This window comes from Macaca fascicularis, chromosome 19, assembly GCF_037993035.2.
Source record: "Macaca fascicularis isolate 582-1 chromosome 19, T2T-MFA8v1.1".
Taxonomy (NCBI): Eukaryota; Metazoa; Chordata; class Mammalia; order Primates; family Cercopithecidae; genus Macaca; species Macaca fascicularis.
This window is the reverse complement of record NC_088393.1, coordinates 5,061,334-5,078,820: the sequence shown is the minus strand read 5'-3', so window position 1 is coordinate 5,078,820 and position 17,487 is coordinate 5,061,334. Positions and strand designations below refer to the sequence as shown.

General features: G+C 53.4%; 1 protein-coding gene across 10 annotated transcripts; it reads left to right on the top strand.

Moving 5' to 3' along the window:
* Positions 1-3,927: 3,927 nt before the first annotated feature.
* Positions 3,928-17,467, top strand: STAP2 (signal transducing adaptor family member 2). Of its 10 annotated transcripts, none has more exons than XM_065536081.1 (13): positions 3,928-4,101; positions 7,872-7,943; positions 8,099-8,225; positions 9,842-9,894; positions 12,274-12,374; positions 12,864-12,998; positions 14,132-14,201; positions 14,291-14,393; positions 14,510-14,575; positions 16,262-16,432; positions 16,515-16,607; positions 16,981-17,055; positions 17,313-17,467. In XM_065536081.1, the coding sequence occupies exons 1-13, from the start codon at positions 4,000-4,002 to the stop codon at positions 17,375-17,377; spliced, it is 1,233 nt and encodes a 410-aa protein (XP_065392153.1). In that variant the 5' UTR covers positions 3,928-3,999; the 3' UTR covers positions 17,378-17,467. The 10 variants fall into 10 exon arrangements, with proteins under 10 accessions (XP_065392153.1, XP_065392150.1, XP_073881527.1 ...); XM_065536078.1 differs by having other exon boundaries at positions 16,843-17,055; XM_065536074.2 differs by lacking the exon at positions 3,928-4,101 and having other exon boundaries at positions 7,392-7,943; positions 16,843-17,055.
* Positions 17,468-17,487: the final 20 nt, after the last annotated feature.

Genomic DNA, 17,487 nt, shown 5'->3' with positions numbered 1-17,487 from the left:
ATTATTTTTTCTTTTTTTTTCTTTTCTTTTTTTTTGGGACGGAGTCTTGCTCTGTTACCCAGACTGGAGTGCAATGGCAAGATCTTGGCTCACTGCAACCTCCACCTCCCAGGTTCAAGCGATTCTCCTGCCTCAGCCTCCCAAGTAGCTGGGACTACAGATGCACGCCACCACACCCAGCTAATTTTTGTAATTTTAGTAGAGAAGGGGTTTCACCATGTTTGCCAGGCTGGTCTCGAACTCCCAACCTTGGGTGATCCACCTGCTTCAGCCTCCCAAAATGCTGGGATTACAGGTGTGAGCCGTTGCGCCCAGCCTATTTTCTTTTCTTTTGGAGACACAGGGCCTTGCTCTGTCTCCCAGGCTGGAGTGCACTGGTGCAAGCATGACTCACTGCAGCCTTGGCCTCCTGGTTTCAAATGATCCTCTTGCCTCAGCCTCCAGAGTAGCTGAGACAACAGGTGTGACCACCATGCCTGGCTAATTTTTAATATTTTTATAAGAGAAGGGGATCTCACTATGTTACCCATGCTGGTCTCCAAGTCCTGGCCTTAAGCAATCTTCCCACTCAGGCTCCCAAAGTGTTTGGATTACAGGTGTGAGCCACCGCACCCTGCCCCCCTCCCATGCTCTAAATCCTCCTGTGGCTCCACATTGCCTTAGACAAATACAATGAAAACTAACGACCCTGGCTGGCTGCGTTGGCTCCCGCCTGTAATCCCAGCACTTTGGGATCACTTGAGGTCAGCAGTTTGAGACCAGCCTGACCAACATGGTGAAACCCCATCTCTACTAAAAATTTAAAAATTAGCTGGGGGGTGGTGGCGGGCACCTGTAATCCCAGCTACTCCAGATGCTGAGGCAGGAGAATCGCTTGAACCTGGGAGGTGGAGGTTGCAGTGAGCCGAGATCATGCCATTGCACTCAAGCCTGGGCAAAAGGAGCGAAACCCTGTCTGGAAAAAAAAAAAAAACAAAGATAAAACGAAACAAAAACGAACTCACTGACCTTACTTAGTATAGCTGATACTATCAACTTTAACAGACAGTTCAGTAGATGAACACATTGCCCATAGTCCCACGGCCTTTCTGTGGTTTCTAGAACACCTGTTCTGCTACGTATACAAAGTCTAGCCCTGGTAACTATTAAGGAAATTGAATTTGTAATTAAAAAACTCCCAACAAAGCAATCTCTAGGCCCAGATGGTTTCATTAAGGAATTCTGCCAAAGGTTCAAAGAAGAATTAACACCAGTTTCACATAGTCTCTTCCAGAAAATTGAAGGGGATATTTCCCTGTTCATTTTATGGAACTATGACCCTGATACCAAAACCAGGTTTTGGTATCCTTAACAAAATATTAGAAAGTAGAATTCAGCCGGGCGCGGTGGCTCAAGCCTGTAATCCCAGCACTTTGGGAGGCCGAGACGGGCGGATCACGAGGTCAGGAGATCGAGACCATCCTGGCAAACACGGTGAAACCCCGTCTCTATTAAATACAAAAAACTAGCCGGGCGAGGTGGCGGCGCCTGTAGTCCCAGCTACTTGGGAGGCTGAGGCCGGAGAATGGCGTAAACCCGGGAGGCGGAGCTTGCAGTGAGCTGAGATCCGGCCACTGCACTCCAGCCTGGGTGACAGAGCGAGATTCCGTCTCAAAAAAAAAAAAAAAAGAAAGTAGAATTCAACAATATATCAAATGAATGATACACCATGACAAGTGGGGTTTACTCCAGGGACCCAAGACTGGTTCAATATTCAAAAATTCATCAATTGTCCACCATCTTAAACAGGCTGTGGTAGGCAGAATAATGGTCTCTTAAAGATATCCATGTCCTAATTCCCAAAATCTGTGAATATGTTAGGATACGTGGCAAACGGGTTTGAAGATTAAAGATAGACGCCAGGCACAGTGGCACACACCTGTAACCCCAGCACTTTGGGAGGCCTAGACTGGAGGATCACTTGTGCCCAGGAGTTCAAGACCAGCCTGAGGGCCAGGCACACTGGCTCACGCCTGTAATCCCAGCAATTTGGGAGGTTGAAGCAGGTGGATCAGAAGTTCAGGAGATTGGGGCGATCCTAGCTAACACAGTGAAACCCCATCTCTACTAAAAAAAAAAAACAATGCAAAAAATTTGCTGGGCATGGTGGCTTGCACCTGTAATCCCAGCTACTCGGGAGGCTGAGGCAAGAGAATTGCTTGAACCCGGGAGGTAGAGGTTGCACTGAGCCAAGATGGCTCCACTGCACTCCAGCCTGGGCGACAGAGCAAGACTCCGCTCAAAAAAAAAAAAAAAAGACCAGACCAGCCTGGGCAACATAGCAAAAACCTGTCTCTACTAAGTGAAAAAAGTAGCTGGGTGTGGTGGCATGCAACTGTAGTACCACCTACTCTAGAGGTTGAGGCTGGAGGATCACTTGAGCCTGGAAGGTCGAGGCTACAGTGAGTTATGACTGCCCCCCTGTACTCCAGCCTAGGCAACATGGTGAGAACACATCCTTAAAAATGTAACATAAATGGCCGGGCACGGTGGCTCACGCCTGTAATCCCAGCACTTTGGGAGGTCGAGGCGGGCGGATTATGGGGTCAGGAGATAGAGACCATCCTGGCTAACACGGTGAAACCCTGTCTCAACTAAAAATACAAAAAAAAACAAAAATTAGCCAGGCGTGGTGGCAGGCGCCTGTAGTCCCAGCTACTCAGGAGGCTGAAGCAGGAGGATGGCATGAACCCGGGAGGCGGAGCTTGCAGTGAGCCGAGATCGCGCCACTGCACTCCACCCTGGGCGACAGAGCGAAACTCTGTGTCAGAAAAAAAAGTAAAATAAATTAGTTGGGTGTGGTGCTGCCACCCTATAGTCCCAGCTCTTCAGGTGGCTGAGGCAGGAGGACTACTTGAGATTGGGAGGTGAAGGCTACAGTGAACTATGATCATCTCACCGCACTCCAGCATCAACAACAGAACGAGACACCGTCAAAAAAAAAAAAATTGCAGATGAACTTAAAATTACTAGTCAGCTAACTTTAAAATAGGGAGATTAGTGTGGATGATCCAGGTGGGCCCAATGTAATCATTAGGGTCCATCAAAGTAAGAGAAAGGGCCAGGCGTGGTGGCTCATGCCTGTAATCCCAGCACTTTGGGAGACCAAGGCAGGCAGAAAACTTGGGGTCAGGAATTCGAGACCAGCCTGAGCCAACACGGTGAAACCTCGTCTCTACTACAAATATAAAAATTAGCCAGGCGTGGTGGCAAGCACCTGCAGTCCAAGCTAGTCAGGAGATTGACGCAGGAGAATCTCTTGAACCCGGGAGGCAAAGGTCACAGTGAGCCAAGATTGCACCACTGCAGTCTAGCCTGGGCAACAGAGTGAAACTCCGTCTCAGAATAGAATAAATAAATAAATAAATAAAGAGACAGACAATGTATCTCTCTTTGCAGATATAGCCAAGATTATTCTCCCATTCAAGTAAACTTACACATTCTTGGCTGGGCGCAGTGGCTCACGCCTGTAATCCCAGCACTTTGGGAGGTCAAGGCGCTTGGATCACGAAGTCAGGAGATCAACACCATCCTGGCTAACACAGCGAAACCCCACCTCTACTGAAAATACAAAAAATTAGCCAGGCATAGTGGTGGGCGCCTGTAGTCCCAGCTACTTGGGAGGCTGAGGCAGGAGAATGGTGTGAACCCAGGAGGCGGAGCTTGCAGTGAGCCGAGATTGTGCCACTGCACTTCAGTCTGGGCAACAGAGCGAGACTATCCCAAAAAAAAAAAAAAAAAGTAAACGTATACATTCTCTTTCTTCTTGGTTCCATGCCAGAGAGGCGGGGATTTCCCTAGGATCATGGACCTGCCCGGCTCAGCCTCTGCCCAGCCCTGGCAGGGGAGGGAGTTGACGGGCTGACACAGGAAACTCCCCTGGAACCTGTTTCTCAGCTTTCTGGCCCAGCTGGGGCACCCACTGGAAGGAGAGGCCAGGCGGAAGACCCTGGCCCTGCCATGGCCTCTGCCGTGAGGCCACCCCGGGTCCCCAAGCCTAAGGGTGTCCTGCCTTCACACTACTATGAGAGCTTTCTAGAGAAGAAGGGGTCCTGTGACCGGGTAAGGTAGGGAGGCGGGGGCTGGCCCTGTTGGGTCACCGCGGGGAGCTGCAGCACCTCTCTGAGCCCCAGTCTCCTCACTCGCCAAGAGGGGTGCAGTGGGTGCTGGATGGGGCAGGGCGCGTGCTGGGGGTTGGCATGGGTTCTGGCCATCTGCCTCTCTGTGCGTCATCTCTGTTTCCATGTGTCTTTGGTTTCTTTTTCTCTTTCTCTCTCCCTGGCCCTTCTGTCTCTCCCAATGTCCGTCTCAGTCTCTCTCTCTCTCGTCTCAATCTTTGCTTTTGTCTCTCATTCATTCTCCTGAATACAAACAAGATCCGGCACTTTCTCCAGGAAACGGGGAGCCCTCTGACTCCCGGGCTTCCTCCTGCTCCCAGCCCAGGACAAACTCCGGGAACCTCAGCTGCTGGGGTGAAGGCCGGGACAGGTGACATGTGAGGACAGTAAGAGCTGGTGGGGGCCACATTCCACAGGACAGATAGTGGCCATGGACAGTGCGTGCATGTGTGTGTGTATCCTTATGTCTCCCCCAGCCCCTCCGTTCTCCCTGAGGCCCCATCTCTCCTTCCCTATGCCCCATATTCATTTTTTTCTTTCTTTCTTTCTTTTAAAGACAGAGTTACTCTGTCACCCAGGCTGGAGTGCAGGGGCATGATCATGGCTCACTGTAACCTCAAACTCCTGGGCTCAAGTGAACCTCCTGCCCCAGCCTCCTGAGGAGCTGGGACTACAGGCGTGCACCGCCTCTTCTGGCTAATTTTTTGGCCTAATTTTTCTGGCCTAATTTTTTTTTTTTTTTTTAAAGATGGGGTCCTGCTGGCCAGGTGCAGTGGCTCACGCCTGTAATCCCAGCATTTAGGGAGGCCGAGGCAGGTGGATCACTTGAAGTCAGGAGTTCGAGACTGGCCTGGCCACCACAGTGAAACCCTGTCTCTACTAAAAATACAAAAATTAGCCATGTGTGGTGGTGCACACCTGTGATCCCAGTTACTCGGGAGGCTGAGGCAGGAGAATCGCTTGAACCCAGGAGGCAGAGGTTGCAGTGAGCCGAGACTGTGCCACTGCACTCCAGGCTGGCAACAGAGCTAGACTACGTCTAAAAAAATAAAAAATAAAAAATAAAAATTGGGGTCTTGCTATGTTGCCCAGGCTGGTCTCAAATTCCTGGCCTTAAGTGATCCTCCTGCCTCAGCCTCCAAAAGTGCTGGGATTAGAGGTGTGAGCCACTGTGCCTGCCTCATTTTCTGATACAGATCAAAACAAACACCTCAGCTCTTCCCTGCCCTGCCCATGTCCCCGCCTCTGCCCCTGAGGTTCCCTTACCTGTAGTGGAGTGGACTTCCCTTCTACCTCCATGCATCCAAATCCTCCCCAACCAGCAAACACTTTGGAGGCAGTGGATCACTGCGGTGAAGAAAGATAATGGGGGCCGGGCGCGGTGGCTCAAGCCTGTAATCCCAGCACTTTGGGAGGCCGAGAAGGGCGGATCACGAGGTCGGGAGATCGAGACCATCCTGGTTAACACGGTAAAACCCCGTCTCTACTAAAAAATACAAAAAACTAGCCGGGCGAGGTGGCGGGCGCCTGTAGTCCCAGCTACTCCGGAGGCTGAGGCAGGAGAATGGCGTAAACCTGGGAGGCGGAGCTTGCAGTGAGCTGAGATCCGGCCACTGTACTCCAGCCCGGGCTACAGAGTGAGACTCTGCCTCAAAAACAAAATAAAACAAAACAAAAAACCCAAAACAACAACAAAAAACAAACCAAAACAAAAAAGATCATGGACCCGAATTCAGAAGACCCAGGTTCTAATCCCGGCTCCACACTTTCCTTACTCCCAGGCCTTTTGCAAGTGACTTAATCTTTGAGTCTCAGTTTTTTGTCTTCGGAAATAGGGGAGTTAGGGCTGTAGTCACAGTTCACATGTTGAGGACTCAACTCAGCGCAGGCCCCGGTGCTTCCCATGTGGAAAGTCACCTAATTCTCGTGAGATCCTCCAGACTTGGCACCATTGTTATCACCATTTTACAGCTGGGGAAACAGAAAAAGATGGCTCAAATAACTTGCCCAACAGCACATCATGGGTACATAGTAAAGCAATATGGTAACTGGTAATACGGTGTTTAATCCCATATTGATCTAGTCCCAGTGCCCGGAGGAGGGCTAGCACATAAAAAGCCTTCAGCAAATGTTAGGTAAATGCCTGTGTGTACCTGTGCGTGTGTCTACGGATGGACAGGTGGATGAGTAGATGGGGGGATGAGTGGAGGCTTGGTGAATGGATAGATGCGGGCTGGATGGTGGCCGAGAGGATGTGTGGATGGATGGATGAGTGCATATACAAGTGGGTGGATGATGGATGGATGGACAAGTGCGTGGATGGATGATAGATGGATGAGTAGGTGGATGCATGATGGAGGGATGTATGGATGGATGAGTGGATGGTTGGCTGGCTGGCTGGATGGATGGATGAGTTGGGGGATGGATGGATGAACGGGCAGTTGGGTGGGTGGGTGGATGATGGATAGATGGACGAGTGCATAGATGGATGATGGAGGGATGAGTGGATGGATGGATGAGTAGGTGGATGCATGATGGAGGGATGTATGGACGGATGAGTGGATGGCTGGATGGATGGATGAGTTGCGGGATGGATGGATGAATGGGCAGATGGGTGGGTGGATGGATGATGGATAGATGGACGAGTGCATAGATGGATGATGGAGGGATGAGTGGATGGATGGATGAGTAGGTGGATGGATGATGGAGGGATGAGTAGATGGATGGATGAGTGAATGGATGGATGATGGAGGGATGCATGGATAGATGAGTAGATGCATGTATGGATGCATGGATGAGTGGGTGGATGGATGATGGACGGTGGGTGGATTGATAGATGGATGCATAGATGATGTAGGGATGGATGGATGGACGGATGGGTGGACAGATGGATAAGTGGGTGGATGGATGACTGGATGGATGGTGGGTGATGTATGTATGGATGAATGAGCGGATGGATGGATCATGAATGGTTGGATGATGGATAGATGGATGGGGTGATGGATGGATGAGTGGGTGGATGGTGGGTGGATGGACAGATGAATGGATGGGTGAATGGTAGGTGGATGGATGAATGGGTGGGCGGGTGGGTGGATGAGTAACTGGATGGATAGATGTGTGGATGGGTGGGTGGGTGGACGGATTGGTGGATGGATGGTGGGTGGATGGATAGATGAATGAATGGGTGAATGGTAGGTTGATGAGTAACTGTATGGATAGATGTGTGGATGAGTGGGTGGGTGGACGGATTGGTGGATGGATGGTGAGTGGATGCATGGATAGATGAATGGGTGAATGGTAGGTGGATGGATGAATGGGTGGGTGGACGGATGGATAGATGGATGATAGATAGATGGCTAGTGGGTAGCTGGATGATGGAAGATGGATGGGACACCATTAAACCAGTTAGTTCAACTCACCCCTAGAGCCCCCATCTCTATAGATTGGCGGGGGTTGCTCTGGGTCCTTCATCATGTCAAGGTTCCGTCTGGTCCTTTCTCAGAGGAAAACGGATACCCAGAAGCTGGGATGTGGGTGGGGTGGGTCTCCCCGAGAAGGCAACATTTGATCAGAAACTCAAGGCAGGAGGTGATCAAGATCTGGGGGCAGCGTGGGAGAGCACGATCAGTGCAAAGGCCCCGAGGCAGGACTGAGTACATGAGAGGTACTCAGCCTGGCCACCTCACCTCCTCTTTCTGCACCTCTGGTCCCCAGGATTACAAGAAGTTCTGGGCAGGCCTCCAGGGTCTCACCATTTATTTCTACAATAGCAATCGGGACTTCCAGGTAAGATGGGAATGGAGGCTCCAGAGCTGGCCTTCCCTTGACCCCAGAGACCAAGCAGACAATGAGGATGGTGTGGCCATGATGGCTGCTACATCATCCAGGGGGCCTGGAGGCCAAGGAACTGGTGCCCAGACCCCCTGCTTCTGTGCCCCCAGCACGTGGAGAAGCTCAACCTGGGAGCATTTGAGAAACTCACTGATGAGATTCCCTGGGGAAGCTCACGTGACCCTGGCACCCACTTCAGCCTGATTCTCCGGAATCAGGAGATCAAGTTCAAGGTAGGTCCCTCGGTGGAGGGGTGCTGAGGGGAGGTGCTGGCATGAGATGCTCAAATGCCCCTCCCTTCCACTGTGCCAACCACAAAGGGGCAAGTATTACAGGGCCCTGTGGGCCCTGGGTAAGACTTGGGTCTTGACCCCAAAGGAGCTGGTGCTGTGGGAGGGTTTATTTTATTTTATTTTATTTTATTTTATTTTATTTTATTTCTTTTTTTTTTTTTTTGAGACCAAGTCTCATCCCATCACCCAGGTTGGAGTGTGATGGCACGATCTTGGCTCACTGCAACCTCCGCCTCCCGGATTCAAGTGATTCTCTTGCCTCTGCCTCCCGAGTAGTTGGGATTACAGGTGTGTGCCACCACTCCTGGCTAATTTTTTGAATCTTTAGTAGAGACGGGGTTTCACCATGTTGGCCATGCTGGTCTCGAACTCCTGACCTCAGGTGATCCACCCACCTCGGCCTCCCAAACTGCTGGGATTACAGGCGTGAGCCACCGCACCCAGCCGAGGGTTTATTTTATTTTATTTTTTTTGAGACAGTTTCACTCTTATCGCCCAGGCTGGAGTGCAATGGCGCAATCTTGGCTCACTACAACCTCTGCCTCCCAGGTATAAGTGATCCTCCTTAGTAGCTGGGATTACAGGCGTGTGCCACCACATGCGGCTAATTTTTGTATTTTTGGTAGAGACAGGATTTCACCATGTTGGCCAGGCTGGTCTTGACCTCCTGACCTCAAGTGATCCGCCCACCTCGGCCTCCCAAAGTGCTGGGATTACAAGCGAGAGTCACTGTGCCTGGCCTATGGAAGGGTTTAGAGCATGACAGGTCTGCGAACTGATCTATGTTTTTCTATTATTTTATTTTATTTATGATTTTATTTTGAGACAGGGTCTTGCTCGTCGCCCAGGCTGGAGTGCAGTAATGAGATCATAGCTCACTGCAGCCTGGACCTCCCAGGCTCAAGCAATTCTCCCACCTCAGCCAAGCACACTCCACTATGCCTGGCTAAGACTTTATTTTTTGTAGAGACGGGGGCTCGCTATGTTACCCAGTCTGGTCTTGAACTCCTAGGCTCAAGTGATCCTCCCACCTTGACCTCCCAAAATGCTGGGATTATAGGGGTGAGCCACTGCATCCAGCCTGACCTATGTTTTTCAAATGTAGATATAATAACATCAAAAATTATAACATCAGCCAGGCATGGTGGCTCACACCTGTAATCTGAGCACTTTGGGAGGCCAAGGCAGAAGGATAGCTTGAGCCCAGGAGTTCAAGACTAGCCTGGGCAACAAAGTGAGACCCTCATGTCTAAGAGAAAAAAAAAAAAAAAGCTGGGCGAGGTGGTGCATGCCTGTAGTCCCAGCTACTCAGGAGGCTGAGGCAGGAGAATCACTTGAACCCGGGAGGTGGAGGTTGCACTTAGCTGAGATCACGCCACTGCACTCCAGCCTGGGAGACAGAATGAGACTCCATCTCAAAAAAAAAAAAGAAGAAGAAGAAGAAAAAGAAAAAAGAAAACAGCCCTTTGAAGCAGGGACTCTTCCCTAGTCCCATTTCATTGATGAGTAGACTGAGATTCACTGACATGGATTCTTTTCTTTCTTTTGTTCCCTAGGTAGAGACCTTGGAGTGTCGGGAAATGTGGAAAGGCTTCATCTTAACGGTGGTGGAGGTAAGAGCAGTGGCTCTCTGCGCCCTCTGTCCCATTCGCCAGATCTCCTCAAAAAGCCTCCTTTTGGCAGGGCGCGGTGGCTCAAGCCTGTAATCCCAGCACTTTGGGAGGCCGAGACGGGCGGATCATGAGCTCAGGAGATCGAGACCATCCTGGCTAACACGGTGAAACCCCGTCTCTACTAAAAAATACAAAAAACTAGCCGGGCGAGGTGGAGGGCGCCTGTAGTCCCAGCTACTCGGGAGGCTGAGGCAGGAGAATGGTGTAAACCCGGGAGGCGGAGCTTGCAGTGAGCTGAGATCCGGCCACTGCACTCCAGCCTGGGCGACCGAGCAAGACTCCGTCTCAAAAAAAAAAAAAAAAAAAAAAAAAAAAGCCTCCTTTTGGCGGGGCGCGGTGGCTCAAGCCTGTAATCCCAGCACTTTGGGAGGCCGAGACGGGCGGATCATGAGCTCAGGAGATCCAGACCATCCTGGCTAACCCGGTGAAACCCCATCTCTACTAAAAAATACAAAAAACTAGCCGGGCGAGGTGGCGGGCGCCTGTAGTCCCAGCTAATCGGGAGGCTGAGGCAGGAGAATGGCGTGAACCCGGGAGGCGGAGCTTGCAGTGAGCTGAGATCCGGCCACTGCACTCCAGCCTGGGCGACAGAGCGAGACTCCGTCTCAAAAAAAAAAAAAAAAAAAAGGCCTCCTTTTTCTTTCCATCTTTCATTCTCCAAACAAGCCTGCAGAGTATAGTACACTGGCCTCAAACCTTGGAGCAAATATACCCCATAAACATCCTTTGTTTTATCAACTGAGTGCTAAATTTTGTTTTATTTTTTTGAGACTAAGTCTTGCTCTGTTGCCCAGGCTGGAGTGCAGTGGTACGATCTCAGCTCACTGCAACCTCTGCCTCCCCGGTTCAAGCAATTCTCGTGCCTCAGCCTCCCGAGTAGCTGGGATTACAGGCGTCCGCCACCACGCCTGACTAATTTTTGTTTTTTTAGTATACATGGGGTTTCAACCTGTTGGCCAGGCTTGTCTCAAACTCCTAACCTCGAGTGATCGGCCCACCTCGGCCACCCAAAGTGCTGGGATTACAGGCGTGAGCCACAGCGACCAGCTGTATTTCTTATTTTATTTTATTATTATTATTATTATTATTTTTGAGATGGAGTCTGGCTCTGTTGCCCAGGCTGGAGTGCAGTGGTACAGTCTTGGCTCACTGCAAGCTCCACCTCCCGAGTTCACGCCTCAGCCTCCCCAGCAACTGGGACTACAGGCGTCCGCCACCACGCCGGGCTAATTTTTTTTTGTATTTTAGTAGAGACGGGGTTTCACTGTGTCAGCTCGATCTCCTGACCTCGTGATCCACCCACCTCAGCCTCCCAAAGTGCTGGGATTACAGGTATGAGCCACCGCGCCCGGTCTCTTATTTTATTTTTTTGAGACAGGGTCTCTCTCTGTTGCCGAGGCTGGAGTGCAGTGGTGTGATCATAGCTCACTGCAGCCTCCAACTCCCAGGCTCAAGCAGTCCTCCTGCCTCAGCCTCCCAAGTAGCTGGGACTACAGGCACACACTACCACATCTCATTAATTTTTAAAATTTTTTGTAGAGCAGGGTCTCACTATGTTGCCCAGGCTGGTCTCCAACTTCTGTGCTCAAGCGATCCACCCTCCTTGGCCTCCCGAAGTGATGGGATTATAGACGTGAGCCACCATGCCTCGCCACAGAGTGTTAAATTTTAAAAAATTAGCTGACATCATTTATCAACAGGGAATTTTAGTCTACCTTCCCATTTTCCCTCTGATTTGACTGTTTCCTGCCTCGCCCTGGCAGGCCATTGAGTTTGAGACCAGACTGGCCCCTGAAGACTTTAGTTTGAGATTCCAGCACCTACTTTTTTTTTTTTTTTTTTTGGTGGGTGAGGGGAGCGGGGAACGGAGTCTCACTCTGTCACCCAGGCTGGAGTGCAATGGCGTGATCTCGGCTCACTGCAGCCTCCGCCTTCCCGGGTTCAAGTGATTCTCCTGCCCCAGCCTCCGGAGTAGCTGGGATTACAGGTGTCTGCCACCACGCCCGGCTAATTTTTTGTATTTTTAGTACAAACGGGGTTTCGCCATGTTGCCCAGGGTGGTCTCAAACTCCTGACCTCAGGTGATCTGCCCGCCTCGGCCTCCCAAAGTGCTGGAATGACAGGCGTGAGCCACCGCGCCTAGCCCCAGCATCTACTTTCACTCAACTCCTCTGCACCCTCTCGATGCCCTCTTTGCCCTCTGAGGTGTCAGAGTTCATGGCTCTGAGCTCTGGCCTCAGTTTGCCACTCTGTGACTTGGGTACAGCCGTCCATTCCCGGCCGGCCGGGTGCAGTCACTGTCCCTCGATCGCCCCTCAGCTCCGTGTCCCGTCCAACCTGACCCTGCTTCCTGGGCACCTATACATGATGGCTGAAGTCTTGGCCAAAGAGGAGGCGCGCCGTGCACTGGAGACACCCTCGTGAGTGCCCCGCCTGTCCCGAGGGGCTTCAGAATGGGGACGGGAGGTGGGTGTGTGGCTGAGGGTGGGCCGTGAGCTGAGTCCCCTGGAGTTGGGTCTTGGATTTTGCAAGACGATGGCATTGGGGCTGGGGGGTGGGGAAGGGGGAGGGGGAGTTAAGGCACATGCTGGGAGGCGGAGGCAGGAGAATCGCTTGAACCCGGGAGGCGGAGGTTGCGGTGAGCCGAGATCGCTCCATTGCACTCCAGCCTGGGCAACAAGAGCAAAACTCTGTCTCAAAAAAAAAAAAAAAAAAAAAAGCCACAAAAACTAGGAGCCTGGAAGGCCAGACTGTGCCTCCATGGAAGGGGCCTGGGTCTGGAGAGCAGGGCAGGGTCTCCTGGGCCTAGGGGATGGGGACGGGGCTGGGTCTCAGAGGAGGCGGGGTTTACGTGCGGAAGAGCGGACTTGGTCTCCGGGGTCCCGAGTGGGTGACGCGGCCCTCCACAGGTGCTTCCTGAAGGTGAGCCGGCTGGAGGCACAACTGCTCCTGGAGCGCTACCCCGAGTGCGGGAACCTGCTGCTGCGGCCCAGCGGGGACGGTGCTGACGGCGTGTCGGTCACCACGCGGCAGATGCACAATGGGTGCGCATGCGCGTCTCGGGAGCCCTGGGTGGGGAGGAGGGTAGGCGGGGGGGCGTGGTTAGAAGCAGGGGCGGAGCCCTACCCGAGCCAGAGCTGAGAAGGGCGAACTGGGGGCGGAGTCAGAGCTGAGCTGGGCGGATTGGGGGAGGAGTCAGAGCTGGGCTGGGCGGGCTGGGGGTGGAGTCAGAGCTGAGCATGGGAGACTGGGGGCGGAGTCAGACCTCAGCAGGGGAGACTGGGGACCGAGCCAGAGCTGAGCAGAGCACACTGCGGGCGGAGTCAGAGCTGGGGTGGGCGGGATGGGGGTGCAGTCAGAGCTAAGCAGGAGAGGCTGGGGGCGGAGTCAGAGCTCCGGGGTCGTGGGATCCTGAGGTTGGCCTTGCCCCAAGTACGGGGTCAATGCCTGGGGAAGAAGGTAGAGCCCAGGCAGGAGGAGTCAGGTCTTGGGTTAGGAGCTGGGACTCCCTGCAGGTGGAGTCAGACCCCTCGGTTAGGGTCGGCTCCTCCGGAACGTCAGGTACGCAAGGGCCAGGTCTGGGCCACTGGAGGGGATGAAGTCAAATCCAAGGGTGGGAATGGGCTCTTTGGGCAGAGTCCGGATCTATGGGTGGAGTCACGGCCATGACCCTTTGGAAGTTGAATAGGGCTATGGAGGCGGGGCCACCCTAGGGGCGGAGTTAGAGCCTTTTGCCAAATCCTCAAGCCCAGTCCAGGGTTGGGCAAGGCGATGTAGAAGGTGGAGTCGGGGCCGGGGGGTGGAGCCACTACAGGGGGAGGGGCCTACCTGGGGCGGAGTCTTTAGGGCCTGGTTCGCCCTAGGCGCGGTGCCAGAATTAGGGGCTGACCTTTCCCAGACTGTTGTCAGTCTGGCCTGGTCCCTCCCTAGAGGTGGTGCCAAAACTAGGGGTGGGGTCTTCTGTGGGGGTGGGTCGGTTCAGTCAATGCTGCGGGAGGATAGAGGGGCTTAGGTCCTTCACAGGGTGGAGCCAGTCAGTGGCTGGACCTTCTGTGAGGACAGAGCCAGTATGGACCTGTTTCTATTGGGGGAGGAGCCTGGAGTCGGAGCGGGGCCTTCCCTGGGGGGCGGTGTGGGAGCCTGGGCTGAGCCACTCACTCGCTTTCTGCTGGTGCAGGACGCACGTGGTCCGGCATTACAAGGTGAAGCGGGAGGGCCCCAAGTACGTGATCGACGTGGAAGAGCCGGTGAGCGTTGGGCCGGGGTCCCTAGAAGTGCCTTTGTGGGATCCGCGTCCCTTCCCCAGCAGCCTGACCCCTCCCCCATCTGCCCCCAGTTCTCTTGCACCTCCCTGGACGCCGTGGTCAACTATTTCGTGTCGCACACCAAAAAGGCGCTGGTGCCATTCCTGTTGGACGAGGACTACGAGAAGGTGCTAGGTGGGTGCGCCTTCGGGGAGTTTGGGGGCCCAGTTCTCACCTCTCCCGCCCCCGCTTGGACGGACGGAGCAGCCCCTGGCCGCCGCGCTTCCTCCAGGACGCCTTCTCTGTTCCAGGCTACGTGGAAGCCGATAAGGAGAATGGCGAGAGTGTGTGGGTGGCGCCCTCCGCCCTGGGCCCAGGTGACGCCCCCTCCCCGCGGGCCGAGGTGGGAGGGATCGAGGACCCCGCGTTCAGCCACGCCCCCTCACTCAGCTTGGTGGCTGCACCGCCTGTGTCTGATGTTGTTCCCAAAGTTGCAAGGACAGAAATGACTCAGACCCTGCCATCGGGATGTGTGCTGGGGGAGAGGGCGGGAGTCCCAGCTTGGGACAGAACTAAACACAGACACTCTCATCCTGTAGGGTCGAATTTGGAGGAAAAACCTGGGCTTGGGGGAGGCGCCTGGAGTTCGGGAGAAGATGGGGGCAGAGCAAGGAGAGCTTCCTAGAAGAGTGGGTCTTTGTAGATGGTCCCAAAGGATCTTCTTAGGTAGAAATGGGCATTGAGGGGGTCAGAAGGTGCATCCAGAGCAGCAGTAGCCCCCCAGGGACCGGGAATCAGGGTGGGTGTTGGGAAAGAGGTGGGAATTGGTCCTGTTTATGGAGTGAGAGGAGGAGGCAGAGAACACACTAGAAAGGAACGTAGCGTGGGTAGTCTGGTCTTCCCTGGGCTGGGCGTATGCAAGGACCCCCAAGTGCCACATCCACACACACATGCATGATTCATGAACTATGGCCACCTGCCTAGCCAGAAGTTGACATACACTTGTGTGGCCACAACAGATCCACACATGCATGAATACACATGTCCCCCAATTCCAGTCACACACACTATGTAGCACAGATACACCTGTCTCATCCCACAATCACGTGTGTACACATAAATGCAGACGCATCCATGCACAGGCACAAAATCAGACATGTTTAGATACATGGGCATAACACATTCATCTAGACAAGGACTAAAGCAGCTACCTTAGCAGGCGTGCAGAGTCACACATGTATACACACAACAGGCATGTTTGTACAAACTTAGTACTTTAACTTATCCAGATTCAATTAGTGTACATGCATATGCCATACAAAGACATACAGACCTTTTTTTTTTCTTGAGTCGGAATCTCGCTCTATCACCCAGGCTGGAGTGCAGTGGCGCGATCTCAGCTCACTGCAACCTCTCCCTCCTGGGTTCAAGCGATTCTCCTGCCTGGGATTACAGGAGCCTGCTGCCATGCCAGGCTAATTTTTTTTTTTTTTTTTTTTTTTTGAGGCGGAGTCTGGCTCTCTTGCCCAGGCTGGAGTGCAGTGGCCCGATCTCAGCTCAGTGCAAGCTCCGCCTCCTGGGTTCACGCCATTCTCCTGCCTCAGCCTCCCGAGTAGCTGGGACTACAGGCGCCCGCCACCTCACCCGGCTAGTTTTTTGTATTTTTTTTAGTAGAGACGGGGTTTCACTGTGTTAGCCAGGATGGTCTCGATCTCCTGACCTCATGATCCGCCCGTCTCGGCCTCCCAAAGTGCTGGGATTACAGGCTTGAGCCACTGCGCCCGGCCAAGGCTAATTTTTATATTTTTAGTAGAGACAGGGTTTCACCATATTGGCTAGACTGGTCTTGAACCCCTGACTTCAGGTGATCTGCCCACCTCGGCCTCCCAAAGTGCTGGGATTACAGGTGTGAGCCACTGCGCCCAGCCCAGACAGACAGACTTATACATGGGGGCACACAGACACACAGGGACATATGCATGTCTCCAGGCACGCACACAGACCCCCCACCAAGGTGTCCCTGTATGATGTGGGTCTTGACAGTGACCACCTTTCCCCATCAGGTCCTGCACCCTGCACAGGTGGCCCCAAGCCGCTGCCACCTGCATCTGTGCCCGTGTCCAGCCAGGACAAGCTGCCCCTGTTGCCCCCACTGCCCCCACTACCGAACCAGGAAGAGAACTACGTGACCCCCATTGGAGATGCCCCAGTTGTTGACTATGAGAACCAAGATGGTGGGTGGGGAGAGCTGCTGAGAGCTGGGGGCTGGGGAAGCAGGTTAACAGCTGATGTGACATTACACTTTTGTCCACGCAGTGGCTTCCTCTAGTCGGCCGGTCATTGTGAAGCCAAAGAAGTTGCCAAAGCCTCCTGCAAAGCTTCCAAAGCCTTCCATTGGACCCAAGCCAGGTAGGGGTCCCCCCACAAATCCTGCCCTCACCTGATGGCACGCCAGCCTCAGCCCGCATCTGTCTTTGTTGTTTATTTTTGAGATGGAACCTCACTCTGTCGCCCCAGGCAGCGGTGCGATCTCGGCTGACTGTAACCTGTCTCCCAGGTTCAAGCGATTCTCCTGCCTCAGCCTCTCAAGTAGCTGGGATTACAGGCACCTGCCACCACATCCATCTAATTTTTGTATTTTTAGTAGAGAAGGGGTTTCACCATGTGGTCCAGGCTGGTATTGAACTCCTGACCTCAAGGGATCCACCCACCTCAGCCTCCCAAAGTGCTGGGATTACCAGCGTAAGCCACCGCACCTGGCCTCATCTGTCTTCTCTTCCAGAGCCCAGAGTCTTTAATGGTGGCTTGGCCAGGAAGCTGCCAGCCAGCTCAGCCCAGCCTCTCTTCCCCGCAGCTGGTAAGGGGTCTGTGGGTTCAGTGCGGGGCGGGCTTCCCAGGCGTGTGACCATGCAGTCACACAGGGCCTCACACTCCTAAGCACCCTGTCTTTTAAGGCTCTGCTGTTTCTGTCTTGAAATTCCTAATGCCTTTGAGCGCACTGTCATGTTGCATGGGGCCCTGCAAATCTGTAGCTGGTCATGGGTGGCTGTCAGTGGGCAGGACATGGACTGGGGATCCCTGGGCCAGCTGCAGCTCCCGGTCCTGAACCCCCAGGGCTGGCGGACATGACGGCAGAGCTACAGAAGAAGCTGGAGAAGAGGCGGGCACTGGAGCACTGATTCGGACACGCTGGGGACCAGTGGGCCAGTCCCAGGGCATGGCCCAGTGGCCAGATCCTTTCTCCCAGGATTAAAACTCTGACCCCAGGACCCATGTGTCTGGTTTGGCT